The following is an 18,853-nucleotide window of genomic DNA, read 5'->3' on the forward strand; positions in this document are numbered from 1 at the left end:
GGCCATGGTGGGCGTGGCCTAGTCAGCCTCCTGCACCATGGTGGGGGGGGGGCATTTTCACCCTCCCTGGGCTCTGGAGGCCCTCCGGAGGCCAGAAACGGGCCTATTTCTGGCCTTCTGGAACTTCTAGGAGGCCCATTTTCCCCTCTCTATGAGCCTCTGTCCGGGCCCTGTACTTACCTGGCATCCCAAATGGGCCACATGGAGATTCCGGGGGGGGGAGGGAGGGGCCAGCCAGGGATGGGATTTGTGGGTTCGCCAAACTGGGCAGATCTTAGCTAGAGGATCACCCGAACCCATGCAAACCCGGAGCAGCCCACCCATGAATAGGTTGCCATCTTAATTAGGAAAAGATATCCATGAAACACAGTTGTTTATGAAAGGAAGTTCAGATATTGATGACAAGAGCAGGTGGTTTCTCACCTTCCCCCATAAGCTGCTTGTTTCCAGGACTGTCAAGAGCAAAGGTTTTGCTGTTATAGGATGTCAGCCCATAACAGCAAAACGGATTTGAGAGGAGAGTTGTTAATGAATTTAATGGATGTTATTGTGGCAGAATGGCTCCTCAAGAGGAGTTTTCATAGATGGTGATGGAGGAAATAGCATGTGAAGTTATAGGTAGTTCTCAACTTAGGACCAAAATTGAGCCCAAAATTTCTGTTAAGTGAGGCAGTTGTTCAATTCCTTTTGTCCCATTTTTCAACCTCTTTTGCCTCCGTTGTTAAGTGAGTCACTTGTAATTTTGAAGTTAATAACCCAGTTGTTAGAGAATCTGGCTTCCCCATTGCCTTTGCTTGTCAGGAGGTCGCAAAAGGGGATCAAATGACACACACACACACACACACACACCTGGAACACTTCGACTGTCATAAGGATGAACCAATTACCAAGCACCCAAATTTTGATCTTGTGACCGTGGGAATGTTGCAACAGTTGTAAAGGTGAAAAACGTCCATAAGCCACTTTTTCAGTGCGGTTGAACTTCAAACAGTCACTAAATGAATGGTTGTAAATCGAAAATTACTTTCTGTCTTCGGATGGAAAGGCTCCTTACCCAAAATCAAAGGATATTGGTTTGTCTCCCTCCCTCCCTCCCTCCCTCCCACCCCCCCCCCTCTCTCTTTCTATTCTTAGTCATTATTTTCAGACAGCATTTTCTTCCACCTAACCAAAGCTGACTGGGGCTTGAGCATGTTGTGATGATTACTGTGAGCTTGCAGAGAAATTTGTTTGTGCATGTTTTGCTCCTCAGTGAATGGTCGGAGCTGTTAATTTAGAGCAGAGATGCATTGGGGATGTTGAGGTTAGGTTCTTTAAAGGGTTGGCAGGGCTGGGATTTGGGGAAAACAAGGATCTCTGGGCCATAGTAGGCAAGATACGATGTGCACAATTACCAGCCAAGTGAAGAGCTCTGCAAACAATAATGTCAGTAGCAAATATGGGTCTCCATTCCCAGATGGGACAATGGGAGGTGAAAGACCGTGTTGTAGGGGCGTTGTGTGATCCAGATCCAAATGGCCTAGTTGCTACTGACAGAGAGGTTACACTTCCTAGAGGCCCACTGGGATTAGAGCTAACCAGAATCAATATGTTGAAGTTATGTATAGGGTTTTAAGCTACTAAGCATAATGATATTTTTTTTCTTATCACTCTCCTGATAGCCAGCTCTATGGGAATGTATATAACTGAATCCAACATAGATTTCCAATGTTGGGCTACAATTTGAATTAAATAAATAAAATAATACATACACCTGTTCTGGTACTCTTACACAATTATATTTTAACTGAGGTTCCTTTACTATTATGCATCCCCAAGTTCAAATTAGCAGAATAACAGAATTACAGTGTTGGAAGGGACCTTGGAGGCATTGTAGTCCAACCCCCTGCTCAGGCAGGAAACACATTATGTGCAAAGCAGGCATCCGCCAATCTGGTTCCCTTCTGGCTCCCGGAAGTGTTAGAGAGGATTATTTATTTATTTATAGCTAATCCTTGACTGTCAACAGTTCATTTAGTGACCGTTCAAAGTTACAAATGGCACTGAAAAAAGTGATTTATGATTGTTTTTCACACTTGCGACTATTGCAGCATCCCCGAGGTCACGTGATCTAAATTCGGACCCTTGGCTACTGACTCATATTTATGACGGTTGCAGTGCCCTGGGATCATGTGATCAGATTTTGCGACAAGATTCATTCAACAACCTTGTTATTAACTTAACAAATGCAATGATTCACTTAACAACTGTGGCAAGAATGGTCATAAAATGGGGCAAAACTCAGTTACAAAGTGAGCTATTCTGTTGCTAATTTAGCAACAGAAATTTATGGCTCAACTGTTTGTTGTAATGCGAGGACTGCCTCTATCTGTCTGTCTGTCTATCTACCTGCCTGCCTGCTTATATCTATATTTATTTGTATCTGTCTGTCTGTCTATCGTATCACATCACATCACATCACATCACATCCATCCATCCATCCATCCATCCATCCATCCATCCATCCATCCATCCATCCATCTATCTATCTATCTATCTATCTATCTATCCTCTATCTATATCATTGCTCCTTTCTTTCTATCTATCTATCTATCTATCTATCTATCTATCTATCTATCTATCTATCTATCCTCTATCTCTATCATCGCTCTTCTCCCTTCCTCTCCCCTCTATCATCTTCCATCCATCCATCCATCCATCCATCCATCCATCCATCCATCCAATCAATTTCATTGTATTTATTTTGTACAATGACAATAAAGACTATACTCTATCTATCTATCTATCTATCTATCTATCTATCTATCTATCTATCTATCTATCTATCTATCTATCTATCTATCTATCATCTATCTATCTATCTATCTATCTATCTATCTATCTATCTATCTATCTATCTATCTATCTAATTTATTGGCCACCCATCTTACCACAAGATAACTCTAGGTGGCTTATAATATTAAAAAAAATAAACTATATAAATAGGATACTGCAAAATTGTAAGATACAAAATATAAAATACAAAATGCAATAGTTAAAAGAGTGGGGTGGGGGGTAATATGATGAGTGGGGGTGGAGTGGTGGGATCCGATATTAACCTATGTGCCATCTCCAATACTGTCTCCTTTGGAGCCCCAAGCCAACTGGCAGAGCCAGGTTTGCAGGATCTTTCCGAAGGGAAAGAGGGTTGTTGAAGAAGACTAATACACAGAAATAAAGAGAGAGAGAGAATCGGAATAAAAGGATAGCAACTTCCACATTCTGTCATCTATTGTATTAAAAAGGGGGAGGGGCAGGGAATGTGGACGTTCTTTTCCTTTTGATGTGCTTCCAATCAATAATCACATAATGAGCCTCATAAAATAAAGTTGGAACAAGAAGACTCTGCTTTGCGAACGACCCCTTCAGCTGGGTCAATACATGTTATCTTTATCACGCTGGGACAGGAAAAGCTTTATTTGCTGACAAATCTCTGGGTGTTGTGAGAAATAATGGTCGTGAATTATCTCAAACCGATAGCTGCGCAGCAGGATGATGATCCATGTGACAAAATGGCTTTAGAAGCACCATCTGGCAGCAAACACCCAAGGAGAGGAGCCTGAGGGATACCCCATGTGCAATTTCTACAGAGTTTAGGTCACTATGAAGTAAAGGAGACGGAGTAAACTGGCTTCAGTGTCAAGGATGGCAAGGTGCTGGTTTGCATAGAAAAGAAACATTGCTGAAGATTTTTGTAGTGGACCAGAACACCTGTATCAGTTCACCTGCTCTTTAAGGGGTGGGTGTGGAAGGTATAATTCCCTGCATAATATTGCTTTGGATTGTAAGATGGGTAGTATATACTTTACTCTATTCTACTTTATTGTCATTGTACATATATACACAGAATATCCATACAATGAAATTCACATAACACCCAGAAAACAGGCCCAACACACATGACAATCCCCAAATACATCCTTACTCACAAAGAATTCCCCACCCCTAAATCATCTGAGCATCCACACAACATATCCAACAGCTCACTGATGGTGGCCATTTAGTTTATTGTTGAGTGCAATTATAACTCTGGGATAAAAACTATTCAGAAGACGTATGGTCCTAGTTTTAATTGTCCCATATCTTCTGCCAGAAGGCAACAGTCCAAAAAGATTGTAAGCAGGATGGGAAGAGTCTCTGAGAATGTTGTGCAACTTCCTCAAGCAGCGAGATGTTAAGATGTCATCCAGGGCTGGTAGCTGCAGACCGATGATATTCTGGATTTAATACATTTATTAAACAAATAAATAATACACAAAGAGGTTAGAATTGTTTGCAGGGCTTGACTCCATAATAGTCCTGGTTTTCAGGTGGCCTCTTGAGAAAATTATTTGTCCACCCTTGGTCTACTACACTGATTTAAAATTGCAGAGTAAAGGAGGGGTGCGAATTGGAGAATAGAGTATAAATGGCTCTTTCCTAGTTTTCCTGAAAGTTTTCTCTTCCAGAAGGCTACATTTTCTATTTAATCCTTGAATAGAATGGCTTTTGATTGTGTTTTTGAGATTCTTTTATTATTGCTAAGTTGGAAGGGGGTGAGTATCAGTGATGTTATTATTTTTTATTCCGGCACACATATTTGAATCACTCTGAATCACATCTCAATCCGTGCACATATCTGAATCACTATGTGGTCATCTTAGCTGCTCAAAATTGGGTTCTAAGAAAACCTAGGAAGAGTTCCTTAGGCTGAATTGAACTAAGAATAACAGAAATGGAAGGTGCCTTGGAGGTTTTCTAGTCCAACCCTCTGCACAGGCAGGAGACCCTGTTTATTTCAGACAAATGGTTCTCCAATCTCTTCTTTAAAACCTCCACTGTTGGATTACCTAGTACAACTTCTGGAGGCAAGCTGTTCCACTGGTTAATTGTTCTCTCTGTTAGGAAATTTCTCCTTCATTCCAGGTCGCTTCTCTCCTTGATTAGTTTCCATCCATGGTTTCTTGTCTTGCCTTCCTGTCCTGTGGAAAATAGGTTGACGTGCCAAGAAGAGCCAAGATTGAAGAAATAGCTGTAATGAAAAGTAGGGCATTCACAAATCCCCTTTTCCATGTTGCCATTAAAGTAAGTCCAGAAGTACCTGATAAGGTTGCTGCCTTCCTTCTTTCAAGCAGAAACTCAAATGCAATCTATTTTCCATTAACTTTGAAGAACAATGGTTAAAAAGGAAGCCAAATATATGTTTTTGGCACAGTTGTCAGTCCTAATGAGTTCTACTTACCTATATTTTCCCCTTTTCTTTTTCTTTTTCAGGGTTTTGTTTTGTTTTATTTTGTTTTATTTTTTTCATAATTAGGAGTGACGGCCAGTACAAAGAAAAATCAGGATGAAAAGATGGCTGACTTCTTGTTACCACTGGGTACTAACAACTTTCACCGGTTCACCCCCGAATCCTTATCGGAGATTGAAAAGCGGATCGCGGCAAAGATCACAAAGGATACCAAGCAGGAACATAGAGACCAGTCGGGAGAGGAAGAAAAATTGCGGCCACAGTTTGACTTGCAGGCATGCAAGAAGTTGCCAGACATCTATGGATCTCCCCCATCCGAGCTCATCGGAGAACCACTGGAGGACATTGACCCCTTCTACGGAGATCATAAGGTCAAATCTGTCACCTCCACGTTTATGATTAAGAATAATGGAAGGGAAGGATGAGGTAGAAGGATATTTTTCACAGGAAATAATTCCTTCCTGGATTAAGTATGTGAGAAGTGGCGGGTTTAAATTCCTGACATCTAAGATGGGTGGGATCCAAACAAGAGAATCACATTATCAATAATAATAATAATAATAATAATAATAATAATAATAATAATAAACAGTTAAAAATTGACAAAATCACCATCAGTCAAATGCAAAAAGCCGTACTGCTTGGATCTGCACGCATATTACGAAAATATGTTACGACGTCCTAGGCCCCTGGGTGGGGCCCGACTAGTAACCAATGCCAAATCCGGCGAAACAACTGGCCGCTGTGATACAATTGTATAATAATAATAATAATAATAATAATAATAATAATAATAATAATAATAATAATAATAATAATAATAGAGCGACTGTGGAAAAAGAAATCGTGTGTTGTCCCGATTGTAATTGGAGCCCTTGGAGCAATACCTAAAGGGCTATCTTGCTATTTGGAAATTTTAAATTTATCAGACTTGAACATTCTGATTCTACAAAAAAACCACCCTACTTGGAACAGCTTATATCCTCCAACGTTACCTTAACAGTTCCTAGGTTCTTGATTAGGACTTGAGCTGTTGAGCTACCAACCAGCCCCAAAGCCTGTGAATCTCACCAAAGATTAACCACATATAATAATAATATTTTAAGAAGGTACTTGGTTGATACCTAGGACACTGGCAGCAACCCGTATCAACCATTAGCACCAGTCACTGGTATTTGTAATGCATTTTTTAATGTTCAGTTGGTGAGTTTCATGTTTAATAAATAAAGTATATAATAATAATAATGACCTGGCCATTGAAACTACCCGATTATGGATGAAACATATAACAGTGATACTACTCATTGTCATTGGGGCACTTGGCACCAAGTCCAAGAATATTATAAGATACACCAACAAATTGCAGCTTCCTCCAATAACACCAGCGGAACTCCCAAAAAATGTGCTACTTGGAACATCTTATATTTTAAGAAGGTCTTTGGTTTATACCTAGTACGCTGGCAGCAACCCGTATCAAGCATTAGCACCAGTCACTGGTATTTGTGATGCATTTTTGAATGTTCAGTTGGCTGAGTTTCATGTTTAATGAATAAAGTATAATAATGATGATGATGATGATGATGATGATGATGATGATGATGATGATGATGATGGAGGTGTTGATGGTGGTGATGTTGTCTGTGTAGAGGTAGTCCTTGACTTACAACTATAATTGGGTCCAACATTTTTGTTACTGAGATGGTTGTTAAGCAAGCTTTGCTTCATTTTACCACCTTTCTTGTTGTTAAGTAAATCACTGTAGCCATTAAGTTTGTAACACTGTTGTTAAGTGAATCTGGCTTCCCCATTGACATTGCTTGTCAGAAGGTCACTAAAAGGGATCACATATCCCTGGCACATAACTATGAGTAAGTTGCCAAATGTCTGAATTTTCATCATGTGACCATGGAGACGCTGCAATGGTCGTAAGTGTGAAAAACGGCCATAACTCACTTTTTTCAGTGCTGTTTTAACTGCAAACAGTCATTAAGCAAACTGCTGTAAATCAAGGGCTACCTATATATGTTTATATTATTTCAAATAGAACTGGGGTTTGGGGAGTGGGGGTGGATATTGAATACAAAAAAAAAGATGAAATATAATCGTAAAATGTCTGATTTATTATGCATTTTTATTTGGGAGAGGAATTCTTGAATCCTTACCTGTACTTCAAGGCAATTTTTATATTATATGCTCATATTTGCAAGAAACATTAACCAATAATTGTGACACCCAGCCAATAATCTGGCAAATCCATATAAAAGGTATGAATGGAGGAATTGCAAAGTACAAGAATAACTCGTGGAATTTATCTTGCCTCTACTGTTTTTGATAATGAAGCCACAGTGGCATTATTATTATTATTATTGGTCTCAGGAAGAAAGAATAGAATAGAATAGAATAGAATAGAATAGAATAGAATAGAATAGAATGGAATGGAATGGAATGGAATGGAATAGAACAGAAAAGAATAGAACAAAACAGAACAGAACAGCTTTATTGGCCAAGTGTGATTGGATACACAAGGAATTTGTCTCCAGTGTAGAAGCTCTCAATATACATACAAACCACAAAGTAATATAATCATAATATACCAACAGTAAAAGGTAAAAGGCAAAATGAGAAGGATAATAGTAATACAACCCTACTACATATAAGGAAGAAAGCGTATAGGTGGAGAAGAGGTTAATTCCTCTCGTTTAGTACTGTAAAATGTTTTGTGTTATCCCACTTTGCAATAGACCTTTTTTTTGTACTTCTGATCTTTTTGCTTATGCTTAATTTGGTCTTTAGCTTTCTGCATCCTAAGGGTACCTTCTGTGTCCTAAGGGTACTTTCTCTGTGATGCTTTAGTTCTACTGAAAGATATAGACTCTTTGTCCTTCCAAGATGCTGGATTGCAAAATGATCTAGGTTTTTTTTTGACCCAGTGAACCTTTGCATTAGCTTAGTCAATCAATACCAGATGCTTTAGTGTCCTCAGGACTGCCCCCTCATTAATTTTTCACCTTTATTCTATGGATGAACTACAGTCTTGCATGGTTTCTCTGGACTTTCCAGTTCCCAGTGTAATTAGAAATGTTTTATTGAACTAGGCTGATCTTTGCGTTTTATTTAATAAATTTTGCCCCTGGTTAACCTCAAAAACAAAATAGGGTCAGGCCTGGTCGATACTCTTGGTAAAAACAAAGTTATAGGCTAGACTGAGAAGTTTAAAATATATTAGAAAAAAGCAGCAGTAAGTCATGAAGAGTACCTGGATGTGTTCATTTAAAGGCTCCAGAAATTAAACTCAACTTGGTAAGGGAATCTTACCTTCCATAAGAAAAAGGTTGCTGGTTGCAGGGAACTGTCGTTAAATGTTTTTAAATAATCCAGTTCAGGTGTCAAAGCATATGAAGGACAGACAGGTCAGGAAAAGTGAATCTCCAGTACAAACCAAGAGACACTGCAATTTGACATAGGAAATAAATGAAAAAGGAAGGATAGCATTTGAAAGAGGCTTAAAGCGTCTTTAGTAGTTTCCACTCCTTTTTCCCCCCTTAGCAGATTTCCCTGCTGTGACTGGGGCAGTTAAATTGTTAAGGGAGATCTGTTCAATATTATAAACTATGATGCCATAACAGGTTTCCCACAACTGAGCAACCTTGGATTTTGTAGACTTCAACTCCCAGAATTCTCATCAAGGGCTATGCTAACAAGGGAATTCTGTGAGCTGAAGTCCCCGGATCTTGAAGATACCCAAATTGGGGAATATCTGGTTGGATTTGGATTTTGTGTTGGGTTGAAATCCGAGAATCAGGTTCAACTTCCTTTCAGAAGTGATGGATTGTGATCAGTTGCTTGCCTGATTCATTCAGTGTAGAGCAGTGTTTTTCAACCTTTTTGTGCAAAGGCACACTTTTTTCATGAAAAAAATCACGAGGCACACCACCATTAGAAAATGTTAAAAAAAATTAACTCTGTGCCTATATTGACTATATATATAAAGTAATTTTCCCACGGCACACCTTACACTATGTCACGGCACACTAGTGTGCCGCGGCACAGTGGTTGAAAAACACTGGTGTAGAGTACAGTCATACCTCAACACTTTTCTGCTTCAAAACCCATTGAATTCGGTATTCAACGCATTTTTAAGCAGAAATTTTGCCCCAATGCTTATCTTTTCCTTGATAGTCGACAAACTAAGAAAAGCTTGCCTAGTGACTCGCTAGTTTTACTGGCTGAAATGGTGGGACACTTCGTAAGTTACGTGGTTTTCTTGGTACTTGTTGGTTTTCATATTTTTTGTGTTTTCCAGAATGAATTATCAATGGGTATTGAAGTACCACTATAGTAATTTATAATGTGGTTTAGTGTATGGTTTGAACTAAACCATAATAAAATATGCCATCTAGAGTCTTTTGATAGTTCGATAGGTGACATATAAATTTATAAAGAAAATAAATCGAAAAAAATAAAACAAATTTGTCCCTCATTAAATATGTGATCTAAATTGGTACAGGTAGCCCTCATTTTATGATAATTTGTTTACTGACTGTTTGATGGCACTGAAAAAAGTGACTTATGACCAGTCCTCACACTTACAACCATTGCAACACCCTGTAGTTACATGATTTGGCCGCTTGTCAATCGGTGTGCATTTATGACAATCGAAGTGATCCACAACTATGTGATTGCTGTTTGTAACCATCCCAGCTGGCATCTGACAAAATCAATGGGGGAATAGCAATATCACTTAAGACTTATATACTTCACAGTGCTTTACAGCCCTCCCTAAGCGATAGCATATTGCCCCCAAACAATCTGGGTCCTCATTTTATCTACCTCGGAAGGATGGAAGGCTGAGTTCAGATGGCCAGGATCAAACTTCTGGCAGCTGACAAAATTGGCCTGCAATCCTGCATTCTAGCCACTGGGCCACCACTGGGCTCACTGGGCCTTTGAAGGTTGCAAATCACTGTCCTGTGATGTCTGGCTTTATGATGCACTACTTAATGATGAATTTTCCTGTCCCAATTGTGTTCATAAAATGAGGACTACTGTATGTCTTGGTCCAGCCTATCTCAAAGGATAGTTGTTATGGAACTAAAATTTAAGGTGGGGCTATTATCTGTGCTGCATTATCAAAAGGAGGGGGAGAGGGGACATAAAGAGGAAATATAGACAACATAAATAACAAATTGGAAAGGTCTAAATTTCCTCCAAACCATCTTCTGCAACCGTCCCGTTTTAGATTGGTCTCAGAAAACTAGGTCTCTGCAAAACGTCTTTAGAACTTAAGGCTATGAGATTGTTCTTTGTAAATAAATACTGTACAACTGAATAAGAGAATACAAGTAGCCCTCGACTTACAACCACAATTAACCCCAAAATCTACGTTGGTAAGTGAGAAATTTGTCAAGTGAGCTTTGTCCCCTTTTAACAACCTTTCTTGCCAGTTGTTAAGTGAATCCCTGTTAAGTTAGTCTCATGGGTTATGAAATGAATCTGGCTTCCCCACTGACTTTGCTTGTCAGAAATTTGCAAATGGAGATCATATGATACTGGCACCCTGCAACTGTCATATATATGTCAGTTGCCACTGTCACATCTGAATTTTGATGACGTGACCATGGGCATGTTGCAATAGTAATAAGTGTGGAAAACGGTCATAAGTCACTTTTTTCAGTGCTGTTGTAACTTTGAACAATCACTAAACAAATTTGAGTACTACCTGCATATGTAGCTCAGGATTAAAGGCTCTGAATTAGTGTTAGTGAGTGTGGAGTTTGCTCCCTGTTTATTTAGGTAGCTTGTATATTACATAGAAAAGCTTGTTTATATAGGGTAGCTGCCAAGCAGGGGTGTAGTTTTCTTCTTGATTAGGGTGTTGTTCTCTGTCTGTTTGTCTGGTGTAAATCTCTGTTTATCTGGGTGTTAGTGGTGGAGAGGATATATTCTGGATTTTTTTTCCTTCTTGGTTTTTTGTTGTCTCCTTTGATTGGTGTGTAAATATAGTTTATTTCTATATGGCTGTTGATGGCTGATTTGTCTGAATGGCAAGCTTCCAGGAATTTCCTAACATTTTGAGATTTGGCTTGGTCTAGTATGCTGGCAATTTTCCAGTTAGTGAGTGTATGTTTAGGCTGCCTACACATGAAATAATTGTGATCTTCCTTTTCTGCAAGGCACTTTGCTATACACAATGAGTAATATATGTTATGTGATAGCAGTAGCAAGAATAGCTGAACAAAGCTAGAGAGATTCCTAGAAGTTGATCAATTCTCATTACTGGCTAGCAATAAATCTATAAAAGCAGTTTCTATACAAGAAATGTTTTTGGTGAGATAATGAATGCTGCAAGCTTTATTGAATTATAGAGCAAAACGCAGAAAAGTTTCTCTTTGGAAGATAACTTTACTTAGGTAGATTTGATTACATTTCAGTAGATCATGTGTTTTCCCCAGCCATATAAATTTAGTGATGATTATGCTTGTTGGGTCTTTGCTATCTATTTGCCTTTTAAAGGCACAGCTGGACCTAGCCAAAAAAAGTTTGCAACTTTACTTTTATGTTAAAACACTGAAAACAAACATTAAACTGTTTTAAAGGGATATGATCTGAAAGGTCTATTGATTTTTTAAAAGATACATAAAAGTTATGGTCCCGGAAATCTTTCTTCGTGCTTTGGAAGTGATAATGAGCAACTAGATTGCTGTGATGAAAAGTAATTGAAAAAGGGAGCTGAGCCTTACCCTATCTGCTATTCTCTCTCTCTCTCTCTCTCTTTATCTCTCTTGCTCACTCTCTCTCTCTCTCTCTTTATTATCCCAGTCTCCCTCTTTCTCTCTCCACCCCTCTCCCTCTCTTTATCTCTCTTGCTCACTTTCTCTCTCTAGTATATCTGTCTCCCTTTCTCTCTCTCTCTCTCTCTTTGTCTCTTTCTATGTCTCTCTGTCTCTCCCTTTCTCTCTTGTGTGTGTCTCTTTGTCTCTTTCTATCTTTTTCTTCCTGTCTCTCCCTCTCCCCCCACTCTTTAACTCTCTTGCTCACTTTCTCTCTTTATTATCTATCTCTTTATCTGTCTCTCTCTTTCTCTCTCTCTTTCTCTCTTTTTCTCTCCCCCTCTCCCTTCCTCTCTTGTTCACTCTCCCTCTTTATTATCTGTCTCTTTTTATCTCTCTTTATCTCTCTTTCTGTTTCTCTATTTCTCTCTTTCTCCCTTTTTCTCTCTCTCCCGCTCTCCCCCCTCTATCACTCTTGCTCACTTTCTCTCTCATTATTTCTGCCTCTCTTCATCTCTCTTTTTATCTCTTTCTCTGCGTCACTCTGTCTCTTTCTATCTCTCTTTCTCTCCCCCCTCTGTCTCTTTCTCTCCCTCTTCCTCTCTCTTTATCTCTCTTTATCTTTCTCTCTTTCTTTCTCTCACTATCTCTATTTTGAATATAAATTTATATATTTTATTTTTATATATGCAACAATTGTCTATGTCGGACAGTCAGAATAATGGCAGCTATGCCTCTGTTCATGCATTTTGCTAATAAAACATTCAATTGTACTTTTGTTATAAATGTTCATCCTGATATCTGAACATCACTCCTCTTTCAGAAAGAACAATATGAACTGTAATATGACTGGGAAATGGTGCTTGTTTTTACAAGTAGCACAATGTGCAGTAAATTAAACTCCTGTCTAACTAAATGTGTTAACTTCCTGCACTCTGAGTAAACGTTGTGACTACTTTAAGAGTTGTAGTAACTTTAATGAGTGACTTTTTTTTAAGGCTAATCCAATTAGAAGCCTAAAAACAGTCTGATTCCTTTAATGAACAGCATAGAGGTTTGTGGGAGATTTGAAGTACTGAATAATTTCTGAATCATGCACAGCCTTGGAAATAACTGTTGCTTACATAATGTGAGATTTTAATCCAGACCTTAATATTTGTTTATCTTCTCCTTTGTTTTCCAGACATTTATAGTACTGAACAAAGGGAAGACGATCTTTCGATTTAGTGCCACTCCTGCCTTGTACATTCTTACTCCTTTTCATCTAATCAGAAGAATAGCAATTAAAATTCTGGTACATTCATATCCTTTTACCTGTTTTTTTTTCCTGACCAATATAGTCATTGAACAGTAACAAGTCATATGAACTTCATTGAATTGGGTTGCTCTTATTCATTTAGAGCTGGGCCTGACGGTGTCTTCCAAATATTTTGAAATATAGCTCCAATATTTTTTATTTTAACTTTCACAGCCTCAGTTGCAGATCAGGGATTATAGAAACTGTAATCCAAAACATCTGGAAGATACCATATTGCTTCCTTCTGCTCTTCTTCTGAATGTATTCATAGATGCTGACTGTTAGACATTAAAGACCTGTATGGGAGGAAAAGGAAGTATATTACCCAGCAAAAATGAAACAAAATCTCTCTGTTTTATAAACCAGGAGAGCTGAATTTTTTAAAACTTGCATAGATAATGCAAATTGAACCCTTTGAATATTTTCCCCTTTATTTTGCATAATACCTCTTTGCAGATTTCCTTTTATTTTGCATAATCTGTTCTGTTGCGCTTCTCATGGGAAGGGATCACTTTTGACCATCAAATATTGTGCACCCAAGGTGGTAGCTATAGGGGTGTGTTTAAAAAAAAAACCCAAGTCTGATTGTTGAGCTCCTGCAAGTATATTTATTTTTATTATTAACTCTTCAGACTTTTAAAGGTTAAAAATGGATGAAATTGTGCTTTTAGTTTAAAAGAATGCTTAAATAGGGGGGGGGAGGGTAATCTATTTCAACTATCTTATTATGCACTGGATTTATGCATATATGATAATTTTTAATTTTTGAAGCACAAATAATTTTTAAAGATTGCACACAAAGCCTCTTTAAACCTTGTCTATTTATTTGTCTTGGGTGAACATAATAAATGGGTAAGTGTGTATTTCATTTTTGCTTTTCCAATGAATGACCTGTACTTTTAAAAACAGATCGACCCCCATAATTGCAGGAGATACAGTTTTTCCTGATAAAGTGACACAAAGAGAATGTATTTCAATGAAATGAAACTGTTGAAACTGATGAAACTGTTAGCTATATTGTATTATGGACGTTAATGAAATTTCTTTGATGGGCAGAATTATGCATTTTGCTGATAACCCCCCCCCCCTTTATATATATATATATATTGTGGAACAGAAAAAAATACCTGTCCGGATTTCATTCTGTAGCTGTGGGAATGCAACTTATTAGTGGGAATAATTTGTGGTATCTTGCAGATATTTGAAAGTGATGCTGGGTAGTACAATAGGAGAATTTTTGTTCTTCATAATGTTCTTCAGATTGCATACCTTGCACTGAACCATATTTTAGCCTAATATGCTAGTTTACCCAGTCTTAAGGCTAACGTATGGGTAGGTATAGTTGTATGCATCCAGTGCCCAAGGTTAATATAATTGAAGTTAAGCCAAGGTTGACAACAGTGGTTCTGAACAAGCTATCATTAAATCCACATACAAATAATCCTCCACTTATGATCATAATTGAGCCCAACATTTCGGTTGCTAAGCAAAACATTTAAGTGAATTTCCTTTGTTTTACAACCTTTCTTGCCACAGCTGTTAAGTGAATCTGGCTTCCACATTGACTTTGCTTGTCAGGTGGTGGCAAAAGTTGATCACATGACCCCAGGACACTGCAACCATCATAAATATGAACGATTTGCCAAGCATCTGAATGTTCCCCACATGATGCTGCAATGGTGTGAGAAACAGGCGTAAGTCGCTTTTTTCTTTGCCATTGTAACTTTGAACGGTCACTAAATGAATTGTTTTAAGTCAAGGAGTACCTGTGTTGGAGCCCCCGGTGGTGCAGTGGTTACAATGCAGCATTGCAGGCTAACTCTGCTCACTGCCAGGAGTTCAATCCTGATGGACTCAGCCTTCCATCCTTCCGAGGTGGGTAAAATGAGGACCCAGGTTGTTGGGAGAAAGATGCTGACTCTGTAAACTGCCTAGAGAGGGATGTAAAGCACTGTGAAGCGGTTCTATTATTAATTGCAAGGAACAATTACATTGGCTACCTGGTGGGGAAAAGGCAAGATTAGAATAGTAAAGGTACACAACATTTTGTGTTCATGAGGGTTTGCATAATAGCTTTGTGTGTGTTTCTCTGTGTGTGTGTGTGTGTGTGTAAGGCATAGAGCAGTGTTTTTCAACCTTGGCAACTTGAAGATGTCCGGACTTCAACTCCCAGAATTCCCCAGCCAGCATTCGCTGGCTGGGGAATTCTGGGAGTTGAAGTCCGGACATCTTCAAGTTGCCAAGGTTGAAAAACACTGGCATAGAGACACTGATATAATTTTGTCCTATTTTCTAAATTAGGGGAAGCTGAAAAAGATTCAAATGATAATTTCACTTCTCCACTAAAGATATTCAACCTATCGTTTTCTTTAGGGGTGGGTCTATTCTAAAGAGTTATATCAAAAATGCACACAGGTAGTCCTTGACTTACAACAGATCATGTCATTCAAAGTAACAATGGCACTGAAAAAAGTGACATGACTGTTTTTCACACTTATGACTGTTGCAGCCTCCCGGTGGTCATATGATCACAGACAGTTTGCAGCTGGCATGTATTTATGACAGTTGCAGTGTCCTGGGGTCACATGATCAGCTTTTGTAAACTTCTGACAAGCAAAGTCAGTGGGTAAGCCAATTCATTTAAAAACTGTGTCAACTGTAACAACTGCAGTGATTCACTTAACAACCGTGGCAAGAAAGGCCTCATATAATGAAACAAAATTCACTTAACTGTCTTGTTAACAACATACATTTTGGGCTCAATTGTGGTTGTAAGTCGAGGACTATCTGTACTGCACAATAATGTAAGGGTAAAAAGGATAAGGTTATCATTTCACATATTCTGCAGAAAATTCCAATTTTTCAGAGCAGAGGTGAGCTCTGCAGTTCTTGGAGAGAAGGTTGGAGATATTGTCTTGTAGCTGAGGATTAGACCAGGGGTGTCAAACTCATGTCGTCATGGCAGCTTCATGTGACGTATCGGGATTCCCCCCCCCTTCACTAAACTGGAGTGGGCGTGGCCAGCTTGTGATATATCCAGCCCATGGGTCGGGAGTTTGACATCCCTGGATTAGACAACGGGATATTAAGATACCTTATCCTTTATCGGTTTTGAAAATAAAAGCATCAAACTGGATATGTTTCCCTTTTGTGTGTTTGGTATGAAAAGAATTGCTCCGCTTTTGGGATAGCAAATAGTAAGTGATCTTAGAGAATCCCAAAAGTGAATCAGGGGTTGAATCTGTCAGGGTATCTCTGAGCTTGGTTGTTTTCTTGCAGACTTTTTATTATCGAACTAGGTAACATCATCAGTGCACCTAGATCAGCAGTTACAGTAGTTAGGTACTGAAACATCTCAGTGGTGAAATTCGATATTTTTTACTACTACTTCTGTGAGCATGGCTTGGTGCGCATGGTGTGGCTTGGTGGGCATGGCTTGATGGGCATGACAGGCGAAGGATACTGCAAAATTTCCATTTCCACCCCATTCTGGGGCCAACCAGAGGTGGCATGTGCCAATTCTCTGAACTACTCAAAATTTCCACTATCGGTTCTCCAGAACCTGTCAGAACCTTCTGGATTTCACCCCTGAAACATCTGCAAGGAAACAAGCTTTGAGAGAACTGAGGATCCCACAATTCATCCCTGAGCTACAAATATTCTCTTCTATGATACTAGGGGTGACTGTGGGAGGTACCATTAAATCCAAGAGCTGTAGGCTCGCCTGACAAACTGGGGAAAAACAATCCTAGAAGAAGACACGTCTAACAATTTCATATTGTAAAAGGAATTGAGTTTTAATTTATGCATAGAAATGCAACATATTTGGCATTATGCGCAAGAATTATTACATGTTAATGTTAGTCATTTCCCCCTGCAGCTTCATGTCAGCATAACATTCAGATGTAAAAATTAGATGCAAAGGGAGTCCAGAATAATTTAGCCATCCCACTATCAACCTAAGACCTGGTGGGTAACAGTTGCGTTGTAAGCAAAGAGGCAAAGACTTTTGAGAAGAGGGTTTGTCTAGCTGAGCTGAGGGTCAGGTTTCTTGCTCCCAACTATATTCCTTGGCTACAAGACAAGTACACCTTGTGACACTTTTTCACTGTTCTCGCAGGCTGTTGCTTTTTGCTCTGTGGATGCTGTCAATACAATGTGTCTTTAAGAATGTAAGGCGAAGCAAATGTCATTCTTCCCTTGGGTTTCCAGGAAGGGATTTCACTCCCTACATCCTGGAGGAATGTGTGGGTGGATTTATACCAACAATCAGAAACAGTTCTTCTGTCTGGCTTAAAAACACGAAGAGCGCCAGGGTTGTACTGTATAGATACCAGCACAGAAAGCTTAGGTCTCTAACCTATGTTGCAGCCTGCAATATCTAATGCACAGAGCTGCAGGCAAGAGCTGAGATTTGATGGCTTCATTCAAGCAAGTGTGTACTTTACAAATTGGTTGAAACAGATTTATTAAAATGCATGTCCCCCATGACTCAGCAAAGCACGTGTTATGCTTCTGGTTCCCTTGATATTGGATCAAAAGACAGAGCTCATGCAGGATAAATGTGCATTTAATAAGCCTGCCTCATATTTTAAGAAACACTGGATCAGCTTGTGAGGGGACCCTGGGTGGTGTGCCCTCATTAAATCAGTGACAAGTCAAAATCTCTTCTACGATACCTGAATTTGAAAAAAAAATTAAGTTGAAAATCAAGCCAGGTTGCACGATTTCTTGCCTTTTAAAACCAGGAAGGATAATTTATTTTGTTAATCGCAGGCATTTTAGTCCTACTTGTATTATTGGCCATATTAATCTTATCAAGATAAAGCAGATTTACTTGTGTGCACATTGATGACAGTACACAATTCACAGTGGTTCATGACTAATGGAGACAATAATATGACTCGATTCAGCAATTTTTTTGGCCCTTGTTATATCACCAAGCAGTGATGCTCAAATACTTCAACATACCTTCACTAATGTAAAGCCTATAAAGTTGCTTTACTAAAAATAAAAATAAAAACTGGATGCAATGTGGCACATAATAGCATGTGATACTTACCGTAAATAGCTTTTTGGTGATTGCAAATGCTTTTCTGCATATAGGTAGTTCTAAACTTATAGTCACTGTTCAAAGTTACAACATTGAAAAAAGTGACTTATAAGGTTTTTCACATGTAAAACCGTTGCAGCATCCCCATGTCTACATGATAAAAATTCAGACACTTGTCAACTGACTCACATTTATGGCGGTTGCAGCATCCCAGGGTCATGTGATCACCTTTTGTCATCTTTTGACAAGCAGAGTCAGTGGGGAAGGCAGATTCACTTTACAACCTGGTTACTAACTTAACAACTGTAGTGATTCACTTAATTGTGGCAAGAAAGGTCATAGGATGGGGCAAAATTCACTTAATTAGTATCTCACTTAGCAAAAGAAATTTTGGGCTCAATTGCAGTTGTAAAAGTCAAGGGCTGCTTGTATCCATCCCCCTGCACCAGGATTTCCTTAGAGTA

General features: G+C 38.9%; 1 protein-coding gene across 7 annotated transcripts in view; it reads left to right on the forward strand.

The window, feature by feature from the left end:
- The window catches only part of LOC106545622 (sodium channel protein type 5 subunit alpha), a 351,125-nt gene that overhangs the window by 62,731 nt on the left and 269,541 nt on the right, over positions 1-18,853 (forward strand). For 6 of the 7 annotated variants that reach the window (XM_087712436.1, XM_087712435.1, XM_087712438.1 and 3 more), the window contains exons 2-3: positions 5,336-5,640; positions 13,223-13,340. In XM_087712436.1, the coding sequence (XP_087568562.1) occupies positions 5,374-5,640; positions 13,223-13,340 (385 nt within the window). In that variant the 5' untranslated portion in view covers positions 5,336-5,373. Of the gene's footprint in view, positions 1-5,292; positions 5,641-13,222; positions 13,341-18,853 lie in introns of all 7 variants that reach the window. The other variant, XM_087712437.1, reaches the window with a different exon arrangement.

The sequence above is a fragment of the Thamnophis sirtalis genome, unplaced genomic scaffold, assembly GCF_051295495.1.
Source record: "Thamnophis sirtalis isolate CommonGarterSnake01/CBP01778 unplaced genomic scaffold, rThaSir2_p1.2 scaffold_4, whole genome shotgun sequence".
Classification (NCBI taxonomy): domain Eukaryota; kingdom Metazoa; phylum Chordata; class Lepidosauria; order Squamata; family Natricidae; genus Thamnophis; species Thamnophis sirtalis.